Here is a 25,421-nt window from a genome sequence, read left to right as displayed (position 1 = left end):
TTCCCTCTGTCCCAGGGTTAATGGGCCTGTGGGAAGACTTCAGAAGGTAGGGGAGAAACGATTCCTCATAATAGCCTTGCTGGCAGACCTCACCAGGGGTGAGAGGTGGGCAAATGTCCTGTCCCCAGGAGCCTCGAGGCAAAGGCTGTGCCCAATGCTGAGCCCTGTCCCCTACTACAGGACACCCCTGGGGGACAGAGATAAGAAGCCCTGGCTCTTGGGGCCAAAATCTCTGCCAGATGCTCTAAGCAAAGATTCTCAGACTTTCTGCAGACCATGTTGAAACAAAAGACCCTTTCCACTCTTAGCCCTTCTTCCTGTTTACCAAGACAAAAATAAAGCCTTCATCAGAATAGCCGGTGGGGGGTAGGCTTTGAGGATTTTCTAAGGCAAGAAAAGCAAACTCTGAACTCAGACTGGAAACAATGAATCATTGTAGTATAAACCATGCAGCTGGGCTGGGCCGCACCTTGGAGCTAGAGGACTCAGTGTATCTGGGTGTCTGTCTGTCCTGAGCCACTAAGGCCCCCCGCCGGCCCTCTTTGTGTGGTGTGCACTTTTCCCACCCTCGCTCCCTGCAGGAGTCTGGGAATGCACCATTCACAGCTCACTCTCCCTGAGGGCTGCATTTTGCCTTTTCTCTGGTTGGTCGAGTGTCTGAAAGTCAGCTCCTTGCCTCCTCCCCCAGGCCCAGCCCCTGCCCTTGAGCAGCTATAGGACCAGAGTGATCCAGGCAGGGAGGGAGGGAGGAAGGGTGGGTAGGAGGGTGGGTGGATGGTGTGGTGTCCAGCTGACTGTTGCCATGTTTCCAGATCACCAGTGCTGCAGACTCGGAGGCCATCACATTCCAGAAGCTGGTGAAGGGGCATGCGTACTCGGTCACTGGAGCTGAGGAGGTAATGGTGCAGCGCAGGTGTGCGGGGTCTTCCTCCCCTAACATGGTGGCCACTGGCCCGTTTTTTGTGATTGCCCAGGTGGGCCCTGCATCCCCCCATTCCGTCCCGTTTGCACACAGACCTTGTGTTCCAGCTCAGGCAGGAGTTGCGGGGGGGGCGGGGACCCTTGTGGCACAGTGGCCCTGGGGCTCTTACTTGACTTAGCTTCTTAGCTTTAGTCTTCCAGACCAGCTAAAGATAAAACAAGACTTTGCATCTGTAAGCGCTTTATACTCTTTAAACTGCTTTCACACTTGATCTCACAAAAGCTTTCAAATCTGATTGCCTATTACCAGCTGTGTGGCCTGGGCAAACTACTTAGATCCCTTGTTCCTGGTCTTTAAAATGGAAACAGTAATAGCCATTGTAAGGTTGCTGTGGAGACTCAATCCAGTTAACATATGTAAAGTGCTGAGACCTGCCTGACACACTGCGCACGAGTAGGTAGCTGCTGTTGTTACTGTTGTTACTATAAATATCGTCAGGTAGCCCAAGTTCACTGTCAATTACAAAACCCAAACTAGACCCCAGGTCTTCTGACACATTGGTGTTCTTCTTTATAACCTTGAATTTTTTAAACTATCCTCCCTCACCACCACCACACATTTCTTTTTATTTTGAAAATTTTCAAGTCTATAGAAACGCTGAAAGAGTAGTATAATAAATGTGCAAATGCTACTCTCCTAGATTCAGCAGTGAGCATTCTGCACACCTGCTTTATCTATATGTGTGTGCTTTTTCCTGAGCCATTTGAGGGTAAGTTGCAGACGTCGTCAGCAGACTCGGTGACACTCTACTCCTGAATATTTCGGCACTCACCTTCTACAAACGTGCACATTCCCTTATATAATCCCACTACTACTGTCCTGCCAAGAAAATAAACACTAATTCAGCAACATCATCTAGCGTATAGTGCACATTTACATTTTCCCGATGGCCCAACATGTCTTTTCTAGCACCCCCATGCAGGGCTGTCATGATCAGTGTACTGCCTCTGCTTGTCGTGACTAGTGTTCTTTCAACATGCACCAAAGCTCCTCTGAGCTCCTGCAGCAAAAAAACATCCTATTCTAGTCTGTTGAACTGAGGTTCAGAGGTCAAATGCCACCACAGACCCTAGAACAAAGCAACAAACACTAAAGAGCCTTGTCCTTCACTACCAGATCCTGGGAGCTTTGATTCCCATTTTACAAAGCTGGGCTGCTTTGAGAGGCTGGGGGTCGAGCCCCTTGCACCTGTGGTGACCCCCGCATGTCGCAGGGGCTTGGGCCCATGTACTTGCAGGCCTGCCTTGAACTCGGCCTCTCCCTTCTCTCTCCTCTCATCTTCAGGTTGAAAGTAGAGGAAGCCTGCAGAGACTGATCCGCATCCGGAATCCCTGGGGAGAGGTGGAATGGACCGGGAAGTGGAATGACAGGTGAGGAGGGGCCCCGGGCAGGGATCCAGGTGGTGGAGGTGTTCTGCTGGGAGGCTCTGGCGAAAAGGAGAAGGCAGGTAGCACTGGACACCATGCTGAGGACTAGGGCCTGAGAGCCCAGGCCACGCTGAGCGGGCCTGGGGCAGGCGGCCGCCTTGAGGAATCCTGTAATGAGGAGACAGCTTCCTGTAGTCAGTCCGGTGCCTTTCCCCAGGCCAGGGCTCCTGGGATGTTCATTCCTTTCACTACCTCTCAGTTCCTTCCTTCCCCAGCTCAAATCCACCCTTCTATTGGGCCTTCAGGGAAAAAAATCCACCCCATCTGCCCCCAAGCACTTTTTCTATTTTAAGAATACAAACTTTGTGTTAAAGACGAGAAAGACGTCTCTCTGTTGACTTCTGGGGCTTCCTGATAGCCTGTAAGACCTTCAACAGTTGGGGTAAACTCCTGTGTGAGCCTCGCCCGGCGCTTGCCCCCGCCACCCTTCCGCCTGTTCCCTGGCCTGTTCCCAGGTGACCACGGCCATGGCAGAGGGACGCCTATCCAGGCTTCCTTCCCCGTCAGCTGCAGAGACCGAGATGCAAGGCTTCTCGCTGAGTTTTCAGTTGCCCTTAGAGGCTGCAGACCCATCTCAGTTTGGGCAGCTGGGGCTACTGAGTCTCTCTGTGATGGGCGTCTTCATTTCCGGACTCTTCCTGGCCACCGTCTTCCTGGCCAGCCCATCCTCTCCCCCTGCTCCCTGTCCTCATGTGCGAAGTACAGAGTGTGGCCCTCAGGGAAGAGTGGACGCTGCGCCCCTCGACGCCGGAGAGCGCGGGGAGAAGCCACTCCTCACACTTGTTCTAATGCCTCTCCTGCCACTTCGTTTTCCAGCTGCCCAAACTGGAACACTGTAGACCCTGAGGTGAGGGAAAGGCTGACCAGACGGCATGAAGATGGGGAGTTCTGGTAAGATTGGCAGAGCCTTCAGAGAAAGATGTGTCTGCCCAGCGTTCTTTACTACAAAATTGCTAACGAGTATCAGCCAAAGGGGGGTCTATCATATCGAGGGCACAAGGGTGCAGGACCCTGGTTTTGTTTCTGTTTTAAATTCTTAAACCTTTTTAATTCGTCCATCTCAGCAATGGGGTTTATGAGCTTAGCAGCTTCACAGAGAAGGCCGAGAGGAATTCCCACGGTAAAGTTCACATCCCAAGAGAAAACAAGGGGAGAGATGGGGCCTTTCTCCCCAGCAGTTCCTGGAGATTCATCCCAGCCCCTTAGTGAGCAGTGAGGGCCCCACATCTGTGTGTCTGTGCCGCTCTGAGGACCCCACCACCTGCACACAACTTGCAGTTGACCACCAGTGCCCGTACGTCCTCTTGTCTGTTATTCAAGGCTCCCATTTTTACAGATGAGACTTCTGAGCTTCAGAGGGGTTTAAGTAACTGGCTCAAAGTCCCCTGCTAGGAAGTGGCAGCGCAGGACTGGGATGTGGGCCTTGTGATTCTGGACTTGGTGTCTGCCCATTTGTGGCTCCTTGTCTGGCCTTGGCGATGTGTCCTCTTGTAACCTGGGATGCCCGGAAGTGGCAGCGCAGGACTGGGATGTGGGCCTTGTGATTCTGGACTTGGTGTCTGCCCATTCGTGGCTCCTTGTCTGGCCTTGGCGATGTGTCCTCTTGTAACCTGGGATGCCTGTGTCTCTGCTTTTGCCAGGATGTCTTTCAGTGACTTCCTGAGGCACTACTCCCGCCTGGAGATCTGCAACCTGACCCCCGACACCCTCACCAGTGACACCTACAAGAAATGGAAACTCACCAAGGTGGATGGGAGCTGGAGGCGGGGCTCCACCGCGGGCGGCTGCAGAAACTACCCCAGTAAGCCCTGGCCCCGCACGCTTCACCCCAGCCCAGCAGCGGGGAGCAGCTATGACTCACTGGGGCGGCCCTCTCTGTCCTGCTTCTCCCTGAGCCTCAGTCTCAACAGCTTCTCTGTTTTCTCAGCCCCATCACCTCCTGCATTCATTGGCGGCTCTAGATCCCCTGGCACGTCTACTGAGGCAGTTCTCAGTCCCACTTCACACCCTAAGCCCGGCCACCAAGCCTGCAGGGCAGCCCACCCACTGCACCCCCGGGGGCCCCTGCACATCTGGCGCGGTTGTCCCACAACCCTCTTGTACGCCCAGTTCACTCAGCACACAAGAGGGGGACGAGGACTTCTCTTATCCAGTCTGTGCAGACCTCTTGACTCATCTGCCTTGGTGGCACAGTTCATCAAAAATTGTCCAATTATGATGGCATCTGCTGATCACGGAGCACACTGTGGGTGCTAGGGACTGTCCTAAGTGCTTTATGTATATTATTACACTCCATCTCCCCAACAGACTTCTGAGGCGGGCACTTTGGAGAGGTTGAGTGACTTGCCCAGGGCCACACAGCATGTTTGGATTTGAGCCTAAGCAGTCTTGACCATGGAGTCATTCTTTAAGTATTATGGTGGCAGGTCCTGGTCATATACTGACTCTCTGCTTCAGATGAGGAAACTGAGGCTCTAGATGGCATACCAGGGCCACAGAGCAAGTAGTCAGACTGGGACTAGCTCTGGTGCTCATATTCCTTCACTCTAGCATGTAGTCACCAAGCGGCAGTTCCAAAGGCCACCACTGCCCTCTCTTACCCACAGAAATACCTTTCCTGCCCACTAGATCAGAGGTCAGCAAACCCTCTTCAAAGGGTCAGATGGTAGATACTTTTGGCTTTTGGGGCCATTCAGTCTCTGTGGCAGCTACTCTACTGCTGTAGCCTAAAGGCAGCCATACTTAAAGGAATGAGTTCCAATAAAATTTTATTTACAAAAACATGGGGCTATAGCTGCTAACCCCTGTACGAGATAATGCCATCCGATTAGGTATGGGAAGGCAGTCAGCACAATTACCCTCCTGTAAATGGACTTTGGAAGTGGGGAGGGCAGAGACACCATGGCAGTGGGAAAGGGGATGGGCCTGAGAGGTCAAGGATCACAGAACAAGAAGCTGTGATTGTGCATGGGATGTCCCTATCCTCTGGGTCCACTGAGGGGTAGGGGCTAGCTAGTGTGTAGAGAGAAGACACCATGTCCCCTCAGCCATGCTAGGGGGCCCACCTCTGACCTCCCCATTAGAGCCCTGTGAAGGGTAGGTTGCAGCAGGGGGGCGGCTGCACTAACCACCCTGCCTTCAGGGTGACAATCAGTCCCCAAGACAAGCCAAACGGGGGGCACAAGGGAGAACTGCAAGGGCAAGTTTCTAATTTAGGTCCTCGTGCAGTTCAGACAAGTGCAGCCATCCTCTTGCAGCACCCCCTCCGCCCCCCATGACCCTGGTTCCCCTGCTCCCTCCATCAGCTCCATCTCCCCCATCTCCACGTGGCCTCCCACCCAAGACCCCCAGAGCCCTGCCCCCCCACCCCGCTCAGGGCTGGGTTCAGCTTTGTGCCTCTCTCTGGCTACAGACACCTTCTGGATGAACCCTCAGTACCTGATCAAGCTGGAGGAGGAGGACGAAGACCAGGAGGACGGGGAGAATGGCTGCACTTTCCTGGTGGGCCTCATCCAGAAGCACCGGCGGCGGCAGAGGAAGATGGGCGAGGACATGCACACCATCGGCTTTGGCATCTATGAGGTGTGGGCAGGGCTGGGGTGGGGCTCAGCCTCCGCTTCCCCCTAGTCTCCTCTCAGCCCCAGCCTGAAAGGCTGACCCCAGACAGGAAGCTTAGCCAAAGAAAAGCAAACCACGGGCCCGGCCAGGCTTAGGAGCAGCTCACACAGGGAGGCCCCTGAAGCTGGTCTGTGTCACCGGGGGCCTCCGAGCCCTTCACTGGGCACCCCCAGACAGCTTGCTAGGAGTTCCTCTCTTAAATGGCCTCTGCACCCCTTCTCACACCCTCCAGATTGGCCAACCAATCTCCAAAGAACAGAGGAGACTTAACTTGAGAACAAAACATACTGGACTACATCAGGACAGTGGTGGAGAGCTGGGACAGGAGGACAGAGGGTCATTATGCACCCTGCAGGGCTCTGCTGGCTGGAACCAGTGTCTGTTCACCACCATGTCCTCCTTTTATTCTGAACCAGCTTAGAGGAAAGCCCACTTAGCGCTGCCAGAGGGGCCACATTGCTGCTGCCACCCCTGCAGATGGGGCTGGGCCCCTGCCTTCCCCACATCTTTCTGTTGCACAGAAAAGAGTTTTTCACAGCCCTGGATTAGCAGTGGAGGGAGAGGGCGAGGAGGACTTTAGGGTGCTGATGTGGGTGCATTTTGGACTGATAGGTGGCATCCAGGGCTGTGCTGGAGCCAGCTCCTGCCTCCCAAAGCCAAATGCCTCAGCCCTGTGTTCAAGGGGGTCACACTGACAGCCTGAAAATGGCCATGGGGGGTATTTACACCATGGAAAAGGGCAAATACCACAGATCAGGGCTTCCAGCCCTCGTCGAGAGACAGCTCCCCAACACACCACTGGTAGATCGCAGACGAGGGTCAGGGAGAAGGCTCTGCTCACTCATCGCTGCCACCGGTGGACACAGGTCTTACGTCTCTTCACCATCGGAGAAATGGAGCTGAGCAAACACTGTCAGTTCTAAAAGTGTACATAATTCCACAGCCTTTGCTCTCTGGAGTAGGAGCTGTGGATCTCAGATGAACACAAACTGAATTGTGACATACAGTCCCCCACCCCCTGCCCCTGGCTTGGAAATCCTGTCACGGGCTCTTAAAGAGTTGAGGCAAGAGAGGGGAAGGGATTGCTCAAGGAAACGCAGGCTGCACATGGCTGGCAGGGGCCTGGCACCGACGCTGCCGCCTCCTAGCCCGAGCAGGCACCCTCGCCCACTTCCTCCGGCTGGGCCGGCCCTACCCTCCCTGGAGGGGCAGCGTGCAGGCTTTGCCACACCTCACATCTGTGCCCCAGTTTTACGCCCTATAAATTGGGAATGGTGGTGGTTGGGGCTCGTCCAAGTTACCACCGGGTCATAAGAAGGTTTTTTCAATGTGGGAATGCTTGAGTTCATTGGAAGACAATGACTGTCAACTTAGTTGATAGTGCTTAACACTGCAGAGAAAAGGAGACAATCACGGTGCTGGCAGTTTCCTTTGCCGCTCTCCCAGAACCTGACTTGTGCCTCTCTGTTTTGCAGGTTCCAGAGGAGGTATGTCTGTCCCTGGGGGCTCAGATCCACCAACTCGTAAGAGGCGTAGACTGCTGGGGCTCAGGGAGGGTCATGAAGCTTGGGCAGGGGCTGGCGGCTGTGAGTCCTCACCCCTCCTGGGGCGCTGGGGAAGTTGCTTGGGTTCCAGATCCTGCTGGTCTAAGCTCAAGACAAGGTATCTCAGGAAGTTCCTGGGGGGCTTGCTGCCTCCCTGTGACCTGAAACACAACTCACAGTCCTAGGACTGCAGGAGGCTCTTCAAAGAGTCCTGTGTCACTCTGAGAACAAGCCTGAATCAGGGAAAAGATGAACCCTGCAGACTGCCCTGTAAGATGATGTGGGAGCACAGAGAAAGGGACCGGTATCCACTCCCTAGGCTGTGTGACGTTGGACAAGTTACATATCTTCTCTGCACTTCACTTCCTTTGTCAGTGAAAATGGTGAACCATCCACCTCCCCAGACTACTGCGGGGATATTCATCTTGCATAAATTATGCAAGAGCATTGAGTAGACCCACAATCAGTGTTAACTGGGTCAGATGGGATGCATAGCAGCTGTGTGACTTTTATTAAAGTAGACACACGTGGCAGCTGACCCACCGCAAGACATTTGTTTCACAGCAAGGCAGGGCAATGGGGAGCAGGTTGGGCTTTTTGGACACTGCTCCTGAGTTCTGGCCCCAACCTTGGTCCAACGGACCCCACTCGGTTTAACAGGGGGCCTTCTCTGCCCCGACCTGTCTCTACTTTTATTAGTGTGTCACACACCACACAGGACCAAACTGGAGTCATGTGTGTGGAATCTAACCCCCTGAGAGTCAATTAGAGGAAGGCTGGGGACTCCGTGTGGAAAGAGGGGGTGTCTGTGGGCAGAGTTCTGTGGACGTGGGACCCCCTGTTGCAGGTGCCCCTGAGCTCCTCAGCGGCCATTTGTGGTTTTGGGTAGAAAGTTTGCTTTTTATCTAAAATGGTCCAGACGTTGTCACTGTAATCCTTTTGTCTTGAGGGGTGAAAAAGACATCTATTGGAGGCTTTCTCCCCTCTGCTCTCACTGTTTCTGTTTATCCATCAGTTAACGGGACAGACCAACCTCCACCTCAGCAAAAACTTCTTCCTGACGACGCGTGCGCGGGAGCGCTCAGACACCTTCATCAACCTCCGGGAGGTGCTCAACCGCTTCAGGCTGCCCCCCGGGGAGTACATCCTTGTGCCGTCCACCTTTGAGCCCCACAAGGATGGGGATTTCTGCGTGCGGGTCTTTTCTGAAAAGAAAGCTGACTACCAGTAGGTCATCGGGTCCCTTCTTTCTCCCACTGCTTCCTGTTCCTAGCAGGTCTCAGCCTGGCCCGTACAGAGCTCTTTGCTCCTGAATGTCACCTTCTTTTACTATAATACCTGCCTGCCTTGAGGGGTTAGTGTGGAAGGTTGATGTATTGAAGAATTTTACAAAGAGAAAAGCCACTCAGGATGTTTTTGGTTGGAAAGGGTGGTTGTAGAGTGAATTGCAGGATCGGATTTCACAGCTGTGTCTCTGAATAGTCAGCTTGTCCCTTTCATGACCTGTTCCTACTGTGAACCCAGACTTGTCATCTGGAGAAAGCTGGGCAGTGCCGGCATAATTCTTGCTTTCCCAGGCCTAAGGATGATCTCAACATTGAGATCTCGATGGTCCCCGTCCCCAGAACCTTTCCCTGTTACAGTCATTAGGCCTCTGGGCCCCTCCCCCTCCCTCGCTGGATCCCAGCTCCCTGCCACTGTCCATGTGGTCTCAATCCTCAGTGGCTTCTGCCACTTTGGCTGCTACCTCAACCATGTATATTCATCTGGGCACCTGAATGGCAGAGACAGAGTCAACCTTGGGCAATTTAAACAAAAGCAAATTCATCGAAAGGCCACTGGGAAGTCCAGAGCTGATGGGAGGATGGGGGACAGGACAGGAAGAGCAGGAGCCGAGGATGTGCTGGGGGACCAGGGTGTGGTCCACAGCAGGTGCTGTGCCCCTCTGACCTTGTGCCACACGTTCAGGTCCAAAGGTCCTGTGCAGTATGTCCAACGGGCTGGATTCGGGTTGGCCACCTGGCCCACTGGCTCCTGCAGAGGGGAGAGAGCAGTGGGAGAGAGAAGCAGGGACTGTCCTTGCTCCAAGACAATGCACAACAGAGAGATAATTCCCCACGGGGAAGGGAGAAGAGTGTCAGTACAGCACGGCAGCAGCCCTGCCATGATACGGCTGCAGCCCTGCCATGACAGTCTCTCTTTTTTTGCTAAAGCATGCCATGGTGAAGGGGCCTTTCTTCTTAGCTCTTAGGATGCTTGAAGGAAGCATGATGTATTCAGCTTAGTCCCCACTGATAAGCACGGCAGCAGCCCTGCCATGACAGTCTCTCTTTTTTTGCTAAAGCATGCCATGGTGAAGGGGCCTTTTTTCTTAGCTCTTAGGATGCTTGAAGGAAGCATGATGTATTCAGCTTAGTCCCCACTGATAAGGAAATGGGGATGTGACCTGGTGGCACTGGAATTATACTGTCCTTTGTCAAACCCAGTGCTCTGCCTCCCTGCCATTCATAGGCCATTGTCCCAGAGAGGCCTCAACCCTCTCAGTTCTGTCCAGGGTGAGCTTCCTAGCGTGCCAGGACAACCCACTCCTCAAAGGTGTCTCTAATTTCCTCTGTCCCAGGGTATTAAACCTTCGGTTCTAGATTCCAACTATCAGCACCAGGAGGTCCATTATCCTTTCTTCTGTGAGGTGTTGGCCCTCAGATAGGACTCTTGGTAGCCTAGTTTAAGATCCCAGGGGCCCAAGGAAGACCCTAGTAAGCTTAATTATCCTCACGACAGAGCAAGAGGGGCCCAGCTCCGCACACAGGGACATGCACAGATAAGCAAACCACTGCCTGAGCTTCAGTTGAAATTACACGCGGGCCTCCGCGCTGCCCGCCTGTCCAACCTGAAGCAGAACGAGTAGGCAGTGGTTTATACTGCGTGATTCTCAGTGTGAAAACCTTACGGTGGCAACCAGTTTCACATGGGACTACATGAAAAGACTGCTATCAGACAAAGACTGAACACTAGCAAACAAAAAGCTCAACCGCCCAAGTTGTTTTGGTCATGGCACTCCTTCCATCATTTCTGCCTTCATCCCCCACTGTTTAGGGATGTGATAGCAGCAACTTGGGATGCAGAGAAACCCCCTCCGCCCACCCTGTGCTGGATTTAATGTGGCACTTGCATTTTAGCAGTGATTTCTGCAACACTCCTGTTCGCCCTCGCCTGCCTTCCAATAACACATCGTTTCCTTCTATTTCCAGAGTTGTTGATGATGAAATCGAGGCCAACCTTGAAGAGGTACTTGCAGCTCCTTCAATTCCACCCACTCTGTCCTGGACAACCCAGAGGGCAGAGGAGCAAAATAACAAGAGTAGAGGGAGGCTTCCTGAACACAGCTGAGGCCAGACACAGCCCTGCACTGGGGGTCCGGGCCTGCTTCCCGCACCAGCGCTGGCCTCTGCACTGGGGGCCTGGGCCACTCCGTTGCCCACTGCTGTGCTCAGTAACCACTGTCAAAACCCATCCAGAACATTCCAGCTAGTCTTTGTGCTTCCAAGTCCCTATTAGAATAGATCATGAAAGGCCATTTTGAATGAATGTTAGAGAAGATACCTATGTGAGAAATTAGAATATGACTCTTCCCACATAATGGATATTACCTCTCATGTGTTTTAATTAGGGGAAAAAACCCTCCTATTAATTCTTCACACTGTCCTTTATCTCAATCCAATAACCTTAGAATTCAGGCACAAGAGAGGGAGAGAAGGGGCATTCTGCAGGGGGTGGGCTGCCAAGGAGCAGCAGCAGGTACTTGCTGTCATCCTTTGTTCTGATTCTTTCTAATTTCTTTTTGATTGATTGATTTTTTCGCCTAGGGGATCAGACTAGTAATGTAGGGTTTTTTTGATCCATTCTAATGTCTGTGCCTCACCTTCCAGATTGACATCAGCGAGGACGACATTGACGATGGCTTCAGGAAACTGTTCGCCCAGTTGGCAGGGGAGGTAGGTGTTCCCGGAAACTGTTCTGGACTCTGGTTGATGCAAAGGAAAAGACAGGGCTGTCCTCAAGGAGACTTCAGTTTATTTTTTATTTATTTTTTTAAAAAGATGAACCCTGCAGATCTTAACCCTTGACTTGGTGATGTCAGCACCACGCTCAGCCAGTGAGCCAACCGGCCATCCCTATATGGGATCCGAACCCGGGGCCTTGGTGTTATCAGCACCGCACTCTCCCGAGTGAGCCACGGGCCGGCCTGAGGAGACTTCAGTTTAAAGGGGGAGAGGAAACAAACAGAACCAAAGACAGTTGCCGGTGTAACTCAGATTTCAGCTCAAACCCCTGGCCACATCCTCAAGACCTCTGCACACTGCCAGGGGCTTCCATTTTCATGGTCAGCTCTGGCTCTCCTTAGGATCCTGGGCTCATCCTATGGCTCTTCTCTTTTCTCTGTTCCATGCCAACTGAGGCATGAAACTTGGCCCCTTACCTTGATTTCCACAAAAATCTTTGGGGAGGGCCAAGCCCGTGGCGCACTCAGGAGAGTGCGGCGCTGGGAGCCCAGCAGCGCTCCTGCCGCAGGTTCGGATCCTATATAGGGATGGCTGGTGCGCTCACTGGCTGAGCGCGGTGTGGCCAGTCTCAAAAAGGACAAAAAAAAAAAAATCTTTGGGGAGATGGAAGGGTTTCAAATCTCAAGAATGCAAACAACTAAAAATAGACACTCCTGTTCTTAAAAAAAACCTTAAGCCATTTAGGCACATTACAAAGTCATTCAGCCCTTTTTCCCAACAACTGCAGAAATAAGTCATCCTTCTTCACGTGGAGGAACTCAGCTCTCTCCAGCATCTGCCGTTGAGCTCACCCGGGCCTCCCTTTGCTTAGCAAAGACTCCTCAAAGTGCTACGCCAGGCGCCGTCCGATCCACGCCCTGCCTCTGTCTCCCCCACTCCTGGTTTCTCAAAGAAAAGGGGCATTAGAGTCTTTTTTCCCCCACTGATTGAATCAAACGCACATACGTGCGCCAAAAAGGCAAAAATAACTACAATTAATCTTGGTTTTAAACAACGGGGCTTGTCCATTAGTTACACAAATATGCATAAGTCATTGTGGAAGTACCTGAACTGCTTCTGAGGAGCCTGGCACAATGGGCCACAGAGAATGTTCTTGGAAACAGCTGGTTTTAAACAGAAGCCTGAGATCTAAAGGATGAAGAAAGCATGTTTGATAGGAGGAACGGTGTAAGAGAACTAACTCAAGAATGACCGCAAAATGTTTTTATTTATATTCTCTACAGCAAAGAAATGGTGAATGAACTGTACCTAGAGCACACAGTACATTAAATCGAAGTGTGGTCTGGGGACGGTAGCAGCAACATCACCTGGGGCCTTGTTAGAAATGCACAGAGACCCCTGCAATCCTGCCTAATGCATCCGTTACACGTTTGCTGCCCTGTGCTCCATCCAGCTCCCACAGGAGCCAATAATGATGCTCTGCTTGCATGTCCACAGGACGCAGAGATTTCTGCCTTTGAGCTGCAGACCATCCTGAGAAGAGTTCTAGCAAGGCGTAAGTGTCCCCTCATTGCAAACCCCTCATCCTGCTCCTTCCCCATGGGCGGGAGGGAACGTGAGAGCCCTTCCCTTCCACGTAGTGGCTGCTGTGACTAAACTATCACTCCCTTCTTCTACGTAAATACTGCCACCGCCACCCCCACCAACAGAGAATTGGATGAAGGAGGGTCTGTGTGATGTGATAAAAAAGAACAAAGGTTTCCAGGGTCTAAAGATCAAAGATCAAATCCAGGTTTCTCCCACTTACTAGCTTTGTGATCTAAATCAAGTTACATAACCTCTCTGACTTTCCTTATCCGCAAAATAGTCATCTTACTACTTTCCTCTTAGGAGTGGCTGAGCATCTTAAACGAGGTAACAGGTAGAAACTGCTAGCACGAAGCCTGCACTCCGTAAACGGCAGCTGTTTTGATAACTAATTGGTAAGAAAAAGCTGAGTCAGCCAAGACAATGGGAGCTAGAAAGCACTCCCAATTCCTGAGTTCCCTGGCTGAATTTAGTGGGGAATCATTGATATGCTGCCCATCTCACTGATTAGCCAGAATGGAAAAATAAGAGGACCATCTTATATACAACTGGGAAATCAGACTTTAAGTATTTAAGTAAGTCTTATCTGACCCGTTCTTTACGGTGACAAATGTCACTTCATTTGAGCCAATGGGCCAAGCAAGTGGCTTCAAGACTCCAAAAGTGGCTGCACCTAGCCTAGACTGTAGGGCTCCTGAAAAGAAGGAACAGAATTGAATGGAAACATCTTGTAACTGTTTCTTAAGCAGAAAAACATCAGAGGATTGATTGTTCCGCCCCTACTGTTGATCACCAGTGGGAGGAGGGGGAAACACACACACATTCTATCCCAAACATCAGCCCTGTGGATCACCTCCAGTAAGCAGAAAAACATCAGAGGATTGATTGTTCCGCGCCTACTGTTGATCACCAGTGGGGAGGAGGGGGAAACACACACACATTCTATCCCAAACATCAGCCCTGTGGATCACCTCCAGAAGTCTCATGGACTTCAAGGACAGTGGACAAGACAGTCTAACCCCAGGAGAAAGAAGTATATCCTCCTGCTAGAGCCAAAGAAGTGTCCAGGGCCGGCCAGATCTTCCTGTTCCAGCATACATGCACAACATACTCCTCACAGGAACCACCGATGACTGGTCTCTGCCCTGTGGCCACTGAACAAATGGCTGTATTAGAGATTCTGTACTTGACAGAACTCCTCAGCAGGAGGGTCGGTATGCCCCAGGCACAGCCAGTCCAGTGCAAGACTTCCCCAAGCTGGCCCCAGCCTGCACCCTCGGGCCATCAGGCAGAGGTGAGGTCACAGGGATCTTCAGACATGCAGCCATCAGGAGCCGAGGAGACAAAGCCTCATTGCTTCTGTGCAGATGGAGGGCGGGGTGGGAGTTGGGAACACTCAGGTCGTGCTTGTATTCAGCCTGTTCCTAGCTGGGGGAGCAGTGTTCACATGTGCCTCTGAGCTCAGCACCCTTGCCCTGGGGCTGCCTGGTGACTCCAGCCTCTGGGCTAGAGCCTCGTGCTCATACCTAAGAAGGGGTTCGTGCCCACAGTGGCAGCTTTGAGACATGTTAGGTTCTGCCCTTTCACAAGGACATAGCAAAAAGGGTAGGCTCCTCATGAAGTTTGTGGGGGGCCAGGTTCATATTTGTGACAAGGGTCTCAGACCATCTGCCAGCCACCAGATAGACAGGACTCACCCAATAGAGCACAGTGGCTCATGGAGCTTCCAGGTCCTCAGGCTTCTTCAGCTAGAGACACAGACACTTTATAAGTGCCTGCAGATGGACAGTCCAAGTACACCTCTTCCTCTCACAGGTTGTAGCCTAGAATCAGTGCACCTGCCCTCCGTCTTTCTTTTCCCTGCCCAGCAGCCATGGGTGACTTTATCCCCTGTGAGCACGTAAAGGCCCAGCCATTTATCATTCTTTTATTTATGTATTTTAAAAAGCACTTATTGGGGCCGGCCCGGTGGCGCACTGGATAGTGCACCGCTTGGGAAGCGCGGCGGCGCTCCCACCCGAGGGTTCGGATCCCACATACAGACCGGTTCCCGCTCACTGGCTGAGCGAGGCGCAGGAGCAGCGCCGAGGGTTGCAATCCCATTGCCGGTCCCCGGTCCGGTACGGGGGCAACACTGAGGGTTGCGATCCGTTGCCGGACACGGAAAAAAGGCAAAAAAAAAAAAATCTTTTTATTGTGGTAAAATATGCATAATAGAATTTACTGTCTTAATTATCTGTAACTGTACCATTCAGTGGTATCAAATACATTCGTAATGTGTGTGCGACCGTCACCACCATCCGTCTCCTGGTCTGCTTCTTTAAGAGTGAGTGGTCATTGCTTCTAGGGCTTTCCAGTGAGCTGAACATAGAAATCTTTTTTGTTTTAAGATTAAAACAGATCATGAGTTCATAGGCTTCTTATTAAAACCTGTTTGTAAATATACAGAGAAGTCAGCAAATGTAACACACCCGCTGCACTGTCCCAGAGTGGTAGCCACTAGCCACATGTGACCACTGAAAGTAACTTAAGTGGCTACTGTACTGGAGACTGTAGACAAAGGCGTTTCCGTCACTGCAGAACGTTGTTGGACAGTGCTACCCTGGGAAGATTTTTCTGTCACACTTATCTTGTCTTTCAGGGCAAGATATCAAGTCAGATGGCTTCAGTATTGAGACCTGCAAAATCATGGTCGACATGCTGGATGTATCCTTTAATGTGCTCCAGAGAACAGAGACTGGGGGAGTTTAAAACCTCACTGTGGGAAGACTGGAACACACTGCCTTCTCCTCGTTCAGGATGGCCAGTTGTCCCCAACTTGCTGAGTTGTGGGACTTCGTCAGCACTGATCTCCCTCACTAGGGAAATGTACTAAACCTCAGATGAAGGAAAGCAAGGTGCCACAGCCCTCCCGCCCCACAGACTCAAAGTGCGGGGCTGCCAGCCCGCTCCGGGGTGGTGCAGGAAATTCCTGACAGTATGCCCACCATTAAAGCAGCTTGGATTTGTTTCCTGAGTGACAGCATTTGCACTACTTCCCCTAGGGAGATAGTCTCTAAGCCATTATATTTCTGATGTGACTGTTTTCCCTGGTCAAGACTGTCTTTTTCACTTGTAGGTAATTGGCCAACCCACACAAGCATCTCCTTCCCCTTTGCTCGAGCTCCTTCTAGGCCACCTGTCTGTCCCTGAGGCAAACTAGCCATCTGCCTTCCCTTTTTTTCTGATGCTTGGTGAGAAGTGATGGTAAAGGACAGCCTAAGCTTCTGTGACATTTTATCTAGTAGACTCAGGCATGCACCCACTAGCTCCCTTCACAAAAGTTCTCTTGAAATATTCCAAATAATTCTCAAAAAAACAGCAAGGGCCCAGCCACTAGAAGCCATCTAAAGCCTTCTGTAGATCACCCAATAGCTTATTTTTAGCAGGATCTGGTTCCCCCACAATGCTCCCAGATCAAAACAGCATCCAGAGTTAGCAGGAGCCAGCAGGTGTCTATCTTGCCCTTCCTCCAACACTTTAAATGGAGGTTTGGCCAATGAGAAGAACAGAAAAAGGGCCCTTCTGCAAAGCCTCCTTGTGAATGTGCTATAATTTATTAGAAGATCCAGGTGACACAATGCCCAGGTGAACACAGACTCAAGGAGATTTCCTTGACTGAAGGAAGTCGGATGGGAGTGGCAAGCTGGGGCTGAAGGAGTTTTACATTCTCTGGACGAAGATTCAAAAATACCAAGTAAGGTCCCAGAAGGGCTTGGTGGAGGGGAAGGTGGGTCTGTGTCGGGGAAGGTTCTTGCACATACTTCAAGATGCAGCAATGCCTGTGGAGAGAGGGAGCATTCCCAGGGGATTGAGATTCTACCCATAATGGAGCTCAGAATGAGTAAGGAAGCACAGGGCTGGGCAGATGCAAACAAACAGAAACAAGCAGTCTGTTCTCTGCCCTCGCCTGATTATTGGGTCACCTAAAGGCCACCATCAAGGGTTTCCTGAAAAGGTGTGTGGCCCCTTGTAGTTTGGATTTTTAACAGCTCAAGTACAAGAACTACATAAGAACGTGAGCCCATGGCACTTGGCTAGCTGATTTGATAGGCATACTTACAAACTAGCTCACAGAGAAAGGCAAAATACTATTAGCTATTTAAGGCGGAAACATGGGTGATTCTTCCAAGGCCAGACTCATGGCCCAGAACTGGAAAAGCTTCATCCCTTCTCAGCACATACCACAGAAGTAATTTGCCACCTATTTTGCTTTGGTTCATTGCTCCTATAACTATTTTTGCATGTTCCAGAAAATTTACCGGGAAATCGACGTTGACAGGTCTGGCACCATGAATTCTTATGAGATGAGGAAAGCATTAGAAGAAGCAGGTAACGCTACATAACTGTGTTTGCTTTCTGTGTGTTATCTATGTGTGGAACGCATGAACACTTACTCCATACCATGCAGTACAGAGTTTGGTAAGCTACAAAATAAAGTAGGTTCTGATGTAACACAAACACATGCTTTGCGTTCCCCTTCAAAGACTAGTTGGTAAAGCTCAGTGCCATCCAGTGTGCTGTGCCCTCTGTGCCTGCTGGAATCCAAGTTTCCCTCAGAGCAGCCTGGCAGGGCAAGCAGCAAAGCCGGTTCTCAGCACACTTGCCCCCAAGCTCCTCCTTCTGGTGAAAGGCTGGTTAGGCAGAAATGGAATGTCTCAGCCCAACCCTTTGGGTAAGTCCCTTGCAGAATTAGGTATGAGTAAAAAGGACACATGCTGTGGTAGACGAGCGTAGCAGGAGACTGGTGTGCTTTGGGAACAAACATGACATGAGGTGGTTCACTCTACTGGCTGCTATAGAGAGACCCCAAATAGCAGTGGTTTAAACAAGATGCATCTTTCTCTCACTTAACAGTCCAGGCTCAAGCAGTCTCAGGCTGGGATGGTGCCTCCTACTGTCAGGGCGTCAGGCTTCTCTGGCTATGTTGCGTCACCAGCCCTTGCAGTACTGCCCTCATTCGAGGGACCTGGGACAGCTTGTCACCACAGTCAAGTGCTGCCAACAGGTTGACAGAAGGCTCCTTGCCTTTAAGAAAGGGCACACATGTCACTTCCGCTTACATGTCCCGGTGGCCAGAACTCAGTCACAAGGCCTCAAAGAGCCGCCAGGGAAGCTGGGAAACGTAGCGTTACCTCACCTGTGCAGTCATGGCCCAGTAAGAGTTACTTTGCTGTGGGAAAAGGGAAAATGAACATTCGTTTACCATGAACAGTTTCTGCCACATATGTCCAGGTACAATCTGGATGCCGAGGATTCAGAGGTAGGCAAACAGAAAGGAAGTGTGGTTCAGAACGTGAAGCAGCGTGAGAATGAACATTCGTTTACCATGAACAGTTTCTGCCACATATGTCCAGGTACAATCTGGACGCCGAGGATTCAGAGGTAGGCAAACAGAAAGGAAGTGTGGTTCAGAACGTGAAGCAGCGTGAGCGTGGAGACAGGCCTGGGCAGGAGAAGCCTTGCACGCCAGTCAGTGGGAAACAGGACAGTGGTGAGCAGCTTGGAAGCAAAGGAAGTAGCAGAAGGTACTGGCTTTGCAAAGTGAAGCAAGTCTCACAGAAGAGCATTTCAGTTGCCACGTCAGTTCCATGACCTATGAACAGAGCTACAGGCTGCATCTGATACTTACTGGTCCATGTGTTCATTTAACTGCAGGTTTCAAGCTGCCCTGTGAGCTCCACCAAGTCATCGTTGCTCGGTTCGCAGATGACCAGCTCATCATTGATTTTGATAATTTTGTTCGGTGTTTGGTTCGGCTAGAAACACTGTTCAGTAAGTGGATATTTGGGGAAAGAGCCATTTCCATTTTCTCGGTGTTAGAGCAGCCTGCCTGTCACCGGGGCTGAATCCACCTGAGCCAGAGGCACGCCTGTCCGGGAGCCGAGAATGTCTTCACTACTTTGGGGAAGGAGGGAAGAAATAATAGCTGCGACGTTCAACAAAATCAGCTGCCAAATTGGGGAAGAGGATAATGTGATCTCTGCAGCAGCTCACTCACTTCTTCTCCCTTCACAGAGATATTTAAGCAGCTGGATCCCGAGGATACTGGGAAGATAGAGCTCAACCTTCTCTCTGTAAGTCTGCGGCTCACACCAGCCACTCACTCCCAAGGGGACAAGGGAGGTGGGAGCAGAAAGGGCCGCCACTTGGGAGACCTGCGTTTTAAAGTTTCACTTCAAAAATCTTTTGGCCTGTCGGGAATAGGCCTATAAATGTCTGTGGGAACCCACATGCCCTTCTACCTGCAGTCACCTCCTAGCTCCCTACTGACTCTCCAGACCAAGAACACACACCTGCCTCCCTCCTCCCAGGAGCCTTGACTTACATGTTGCACCAGGTTAACTAAGAGGAGGGTGGCCACAGGATCACTCAGAAAAACGAGCTGCTAATGAGCATGCATGGGAGAAGGTGCTTATATAGAGACCCTCTGGGTGAAGTTCAAGTTAGGCTTTGAGAAGATGTTATTCTTACAAGAGATCTACTTTAAATGCTTTCTGAGCAAATTGCTTTTCTCTATTTCCTCTCCCTTTAAAAGAAAACTAACAATAGTAAGTGAGCTTGCTATATATTTTGTGCTCCTGTGTCTGGAACCCCAGCAATGCTCATCTCTGAAATGACCATCAATCTGAATCAAGCTGGCATACCAATTTCACAAAAAGCAAAGTGTAAAATGTTTTCTTGTCATCCCAATGACAGGAAGTTCTGTCACTGACAGAAAGCAGTCAGGTGGGGTGTAGTTCCATCATCACCTGGCTTCAGCCAGCATTTCCACTATACCTGGGGAGGCCACAAAGGGCTGGGTGAGGCAGAGTCATGGAACGGAGGAGCACAGTGACAAGGACAGGCCTAAGGCACTGGCAACTCTCTTCAATTTTGAATGCTGGAGGAAACCAGCAACTAAATTAGCTGGTTCGCTCTGCTGTAATGCATTATAAAGTGCCTTTAGCCAGCTGAAGACATAGCGTGGCTGGTTACAGATAGCACTAACTTGCTTAAAACCATACATAGCCTAAGAGATACCCCTACCCCAAGATTGCAGTCTAAAGTGAGGTCAACACAATCGTCACATAAAACATGCCGTAAGTTGAGTTCTGGAAACCCTAACCCCTTGGTCATTCTTGCTGTATATTGTATATCACCCCACCCTGTCTGCCTGGCCTGTCTACTAGGCCCACTCCCTCCCTAGTTCCTCTGAGGAACATCTTACCCACTGGCTTTCCCTCCCACTCCAGTAAGTTGAGTTCTGGAAACCCTAACCCCTTGGTCATTCTTGCTGTATATTGTATATCACCCCACCCTGTCTGCCTGGCCTGCCTACTCGGCCCACTCCCTCCCTAGTTCCTCTGAGGAACATCTTACCCACTGGCTTTCCCTCCCACTCCTAACTAAGCCCCACTTTTCACAGGTTCCTAGAGATCCTCACTTCTAGTTGTTTTTGTTAAAGATGAGTAAGGTGCAGAAAGTCTCCTCTGTAGTGTGCAGTGTTTTTCAACCTTGGCTTCAGCCTCCTCTGGGGAAGGGGAAGTCCCATATTACTCCAACACAGATCAAGGGTGAAAACCACTGGTCTCAGGGATGTCCATACCCCAAACTAACTGCTGATGCGATACTCTGAGGCAGAGACATGAAAATGCTAATTTACATTTGAATTTCACTTTTCACGTATTCAATTACCCTTGTAATGAATGATTCATAACCATGTGATTCGAATAACACACAGACTACTGACCTGTAAAAAGCTAGACTCTAGAAATTAGGTAGAAAAAATGTGAGTTCATGTGCTAATATCCTAACTCTTGATCAGCTTTTCTAGTACAACAGCCAGTTTTTCAGAATAATCTATCTATAGGTAGTTAGCCCCTAATTTAAAAAATGGCCACTAAGCTGGCTTTTTTTTTCTTCCTCACAGTGGCTCTGTTTTTCAGTACTTTGAAGTTACAGCTTGTTTGCCTGAAGACTTCTCATGAAAGAAAATCAGCCAAGGACTAAACTTCCGCAGAGAAACACCTTGTATCTCAACCTTGAAATTATGGGAACATTTACTTAAACTGATGATTACAGCTGAAAATAATGATACTGTTTATTTGAGACAGCAGGACATTCACACATCAAAGTAAAAGGTTTGCACAGCATACTAAATGCGAGTCGCTTAACCCTTGATAAGTTCAGAGAAAGCTTTAAATCTGTAAATAGTATACACTTTTTACTTTTACACACTTTCCTGTTCATAGCAATAATAAATCAGGAAAAAATGCAGGGAGGCATTTAACAGCTGAGCTAGCATTAAGTCAGTCTCATGGACAGGAAGCCCTTGCTGGGATCACTTAAAGCAACTTCAAGTTTAAAAATGCAGCTGTGGCATCTCCCAAACAGCAGCCATTTCCTTTGAGAAATCTGGGAAATACGATGTATCATGAACTAATCTTGCCAAGGCACCTAAGAAGTCCAGTTGAGAGAGCATACCTCTGTCATTTAGGTTAAACAAGAGACAGGTTTTATACGAGGGTAATTACAAAAGTTCATGGAAAGATTTGTGTTATCTGTTAGTTCTGTTTTTCCACTAACTTTTTGAAGTACCCTCATATACTACTGATCATTCTTCTTACGCTCAAGTCCTTGAGCATATTTGGCCTTATGCATTTAGTTTTATAAGTACTGAAGTAATACACCTAAACCAGGCATCCAGTTTGCAAACCATTTACGATCAAGGAGAAAACAAGCTGTTTGCCACTTCAAAATTTTATGAACTTCACCACCACTAGTGTTTATGCATGGAGGTAGGGGGGATATCATTTAGGAGTTTTTATGGAAATGACACAAGCTTGTTTCCTGGCTTGACCTTGGGAAAATACTAGCGACATTATAAAAATATTGCCTTGTTGCCTTATCTTCTTCCAAATATACTGTTCAATAAACAGTTGCCCTGTGCAGTCACATCTTGCCACGTTTTCCTTCCTGGAGGGTGGCCCCAGTGGGTTGGTTTATAAGCATACGTAATTATAGCTTGTTTTTACTTTAACAAGGTCTGCTACCCCTATAAATTCACATATTGAGAGGAAAAGCCATCTTACCTACAATTAAAATGTGCAACTGTATTTTAAAAATCCAATTCAGAAACTCTGACACTTGGATCATAAAGTAAGGGCAGCTCTAATCTCTCTACTTGTTGGTCTCTTTCAAGGAGGCACAGAGTCTATGTGCCTCTCAGGAAGGTCCCTGCTTTACCGGCCACCTCAGTTTCACTTTGGCAGCTCCTAGTAGTGTAGGGAACAAGCCAGGGAGCTGAGAAAACGTGCAGGTAAATCACTGCTCTTCTGCTGGTGGTCCTTGAGGAATCATAAAAAGCAGGAAAGATGACTTGAGATAATAGGCAAATGCCATCCTAATATTTATTGAAAAGATAAGACAGATTCCCAAACTCAACTCGGATGAGTTGAGGTCTTCCTGTTTGCTGAGATTTTGAGTGCCCAGAAAAAAGCAGGAAAGATGACTTGAGATGATAGGCAAATGCCATCCTAATATTTATTGAAAAGATAAGACAGATTTCCCAAACTCAACTCGGATGAGTTGAGGTCTTCCTGTTTGCTGAGATTTTGAGTGCCCAGAGGATGTTGGAGAACACAAGTATGTAGTAACCCAATCTACTCAGGTGTGCGGTTTTTCTCTGCTCAGCAGCACAGGCTTCAGGATAGAGGGGTAGATGTTTGGACTGACTCAGAATTGAAGGTGGGCAAGGGAAGTGTGGCTGAAGGACCAGGGGACAAAGAAGTGAAGGGTGGTGACTGCAGTGGTTGAGTTACGGGACCACGGGGCCAGGCTGGGAGGGGCAGAGGGAAAGCAGAAGGGGTCTGCTTGAGGCTCCGAGTGGGGAGACAGGCAGGCCCTCCTGACCCCCAGAGGATATCGCTCCACACCTGGACCAGTGCACTGGGCGCCACACCCTCCCCATGGCACTTGCAGCTACAGAGCAACCTAGATTATGACCTCACTTTTAAAGGTCTATTTTAATAGCAACATAAGGAATAGTGTTTAAAAAAGAAACAAGGTATACACTTATACACTCATCATAAATTTAGAAAAGACTGAAGACAAACGGAGGGAAGTGACCAAGCATCCTACATAACAATATATATAACATTTGTCAATGCCCATTATACAGGGAAAAAACAGGTGATAATGTAAGCCGTCTCCACTTTCTCAGCCTCTACGAATATATCCTAACCTAAGCCTCACTATTTCCTTCCCTGCGTCCCCTGAACCTCTGCACACAGTCTCAGGCCTCTCTTCTAGGCCCTCTAATTGATTAGCCCCTCTCATGTCTTCAGTTTCTCTTCCCCCACTTCTCTCCCCACAGCATTTAAACAGACCTAAGTGCCTACTGCATCCTGAACTACCCCTACCATTGTCCCCACTTCCTCCAGAGCCAAGCAAGCCTCCTGAGAAGCTGCCATGCTAGATCTCTATTTCATTACCTACAGTCTGGCTAACAGCCTATCTCCTAAAAATGCTGCTTTTTACAATCACCAGTTAACTTCTCACACCGAGTCCTAGAAACACCAACCAGCCACTATCTCCCTGGACATCTCTGCTACCTTAATACCATTCACTGTTCCCTCCTCTTGAGAATCTACACTCCCCTGGTTCCTACTCATCTGCTTCTCTTGCTAACTCTGCTTTCACGTGACACCCCCTCCCCACTCCCACCTCCCCTAGTTAAAACTCCTCAGTAGCTCCACAGCCATTAGAATCTGAGCACAGCTAAAGTTTACACACACCCCTTTTAGCATGGTCCACCCTCCAACTGCTTTACTTCCCCTTATGTTGCAAAAATCCAGAAATTCTGCTACCACTAATATATGACTACAGCATCAATTATAACAACCATTCAACATTAAACGATTCAATAAACTACATGATAGAATATTATGGAGCCATTAAAAATCATGTTAATATTTATGATGCAATGTCAAGCATAAAAGAGGAGAATATGGAACTGCTTAAAGAGTACACTCTCAACTGGCGAAAACATCACAGGTAAGGCTACAGAGAGCAACACTGCCTCTGGAGTAGTCTTCCCACCCCTCCCCAACCTATTTCTGTACTTTTCTTAAAAAAACATTTCTATAAGGAGCTTTGATAATAAGAATACTTTGATGATAAACAAGTATGTTGCTCTAAGCTTAGAACCAGGAAACAGACTGAGGTTGCCACTGTTCCCTGATTCTCACACCTTCCCTCTTGGTGCATTTGTGGGACTCTTTAGTTTACCACATACTTTCATGTACAGTACTTGGTGTGATTTTCCTCAACAACTCCCAAGTATGCAGAGGCAGTGGCACTGAAATCCACATCCCAGATTAGAAAAACAAGGCTCAGGGAGGTCAAGTGTCCTGGGCAAGGTCACAGGATGGCCTGGTAAATTCAGAAGCCCAGGACTAGAATCCACATTGTATTTGTTTCCTGTTGCTGCTGTAACATATTAACATAAACTCAGTGGCTAAAAATACCCATTATCTCACAGTTCCATCTACTGGAAGTCCAACTCCAGTCTCACCGGGCTAACACATTCCTTCTGGAGACCCAGGGAGGCTCATCTCCAGGCAGCCCACTCAGCGTGGCAGAGCTCGGCCCCATGTGGCTGTAGGACTGAGGTCCCCATTTCGTGGCTGCCTTTCAGCAGGGCTTGTTCTCAGCTTCCACTCCCCAGTTCACGGCCCCTTCGTCTTCAAAGCCCGCAGTGGCAGACAGTCCTTTCCACACACACGCCTTGCCGGCCTCCCTTCTGCCTCAGCCCTCCTGCTCCACTTCTGCTTTGCAGAGCTCATGTGGTTACACTGGGCCTACCTGGATAATCCAAGCTAATCACCCTCGTTTAAGGTCAGCTGATTAGTAAACATGATTAAATGTGAAAAGTCGCTCACAGCAGTACCTAGGTTAGTGTGGGACTGAATGACCAGGGGACAGGGATCAGTGGGAACTCTGCCTGCCATGTTTTCTGACGTTCAGTTCATGCTGTCACTCTCCCCATTCCTCTGAAATGTGTGGAATGTTCTGTTTTTCATCCACCTTCCTTGCTAGAATTTTGCTACTCAAAAATGTATAAGGAAAAGTGACCATTGGTTTTTCATTCATATCTTCTAAGTAGTTCCACTAACCAAAACGAGTTCTAAAACAATTCATGAACTTGGTACCATACTGCATTGGGGGGGGGGGGGGG

At 49.7% G+C, this 25,421-nt stretch overlaps 1 protein-coding gene across 1 annotated transcript in view; it reads left to right on the top strand.

The window, feature by feature from the left end:
* CAPN2 (calpain 2, (m/II) large subunit) overlaps positions 1-22,138 on the top strand; it is a 47,608-nt gene extending 25,470 nt beyond the window's left edge. The window contains exons 5-20 of the mRNA XM_008592029.1: positions 813-896; positions 2,267-2,352; positions 3,226-3,300; positions 4,050-4,210; positions 5,822-5,991; positions 7,503-7,514; positions 8,587-8,798; positions 10,823-10,859; positions 11,501-11,566; positions 13,073-13,130; positions 15,804-15,868; positions 16,830-16,898; positions 17,455-17,533; positions 18,860-18,976; positions 19,220-19,278; positions 21,114-22,138. Coding sequence (XP_008590251.1) covers positions 813-896; positions 2,267-2,352; positions 3,226-3,300; positions 4,050-4,210; positions 5,822-5,991; positions 7,503-7,514; positions 8,587-8,798; positions 10,823-10,859; positions 11,501-11,566; positions 13,073-13,130; positions 15,804-15,868; positions 16,830-16,898; positions 17,455-17,533; positions 18,860-18,976; positions 19,220-19,278; positions 21,114-21,137 — 1,374 coding nt within the window. The 3' untranslated portion in view covers positions 21,138-22,138. The remainder of the gene's footprint in view (positions 1-812; positions 897-2,266; positions 2,353-3,225; positions 3,301-4,049; positions 4,211-5,821; positions 5,992-7,502; positions 7,515-8,586; positions 8,799-10,822; positions 10,860-11,500; positions 11,567-13,072; positions 13,131-15,803; positions 15,869-16,829; positions 16,899-17,454; positions 17,534-18,859; positions 18,977-19,219; positions 19,279-21,113) is intronic.
* The last annotated feature ends 3,283 nt before the right edge of the window (positions 22,139-25,421 follow it).

This window comes from Galeopterus variegatus, unplaced genomic scaffold, assembly GCF_000696425.1.
Source record: "Galeopterus variegatus unplaced genomic scaffold, G_variegatus-3.0.2 Scaffold7516, whole genome shotgun sequence".
NCBI lineage: Eukaryota > Metazoa > Chordata > Mammalia > Dermoptera > Cynocephalidae > Galeopterus > Galeopterus variegatus.
Note: the sequence above shows the minus strand (reverse complement) of the source record. Positions and strands in the feature narration are given on the sequence as shown.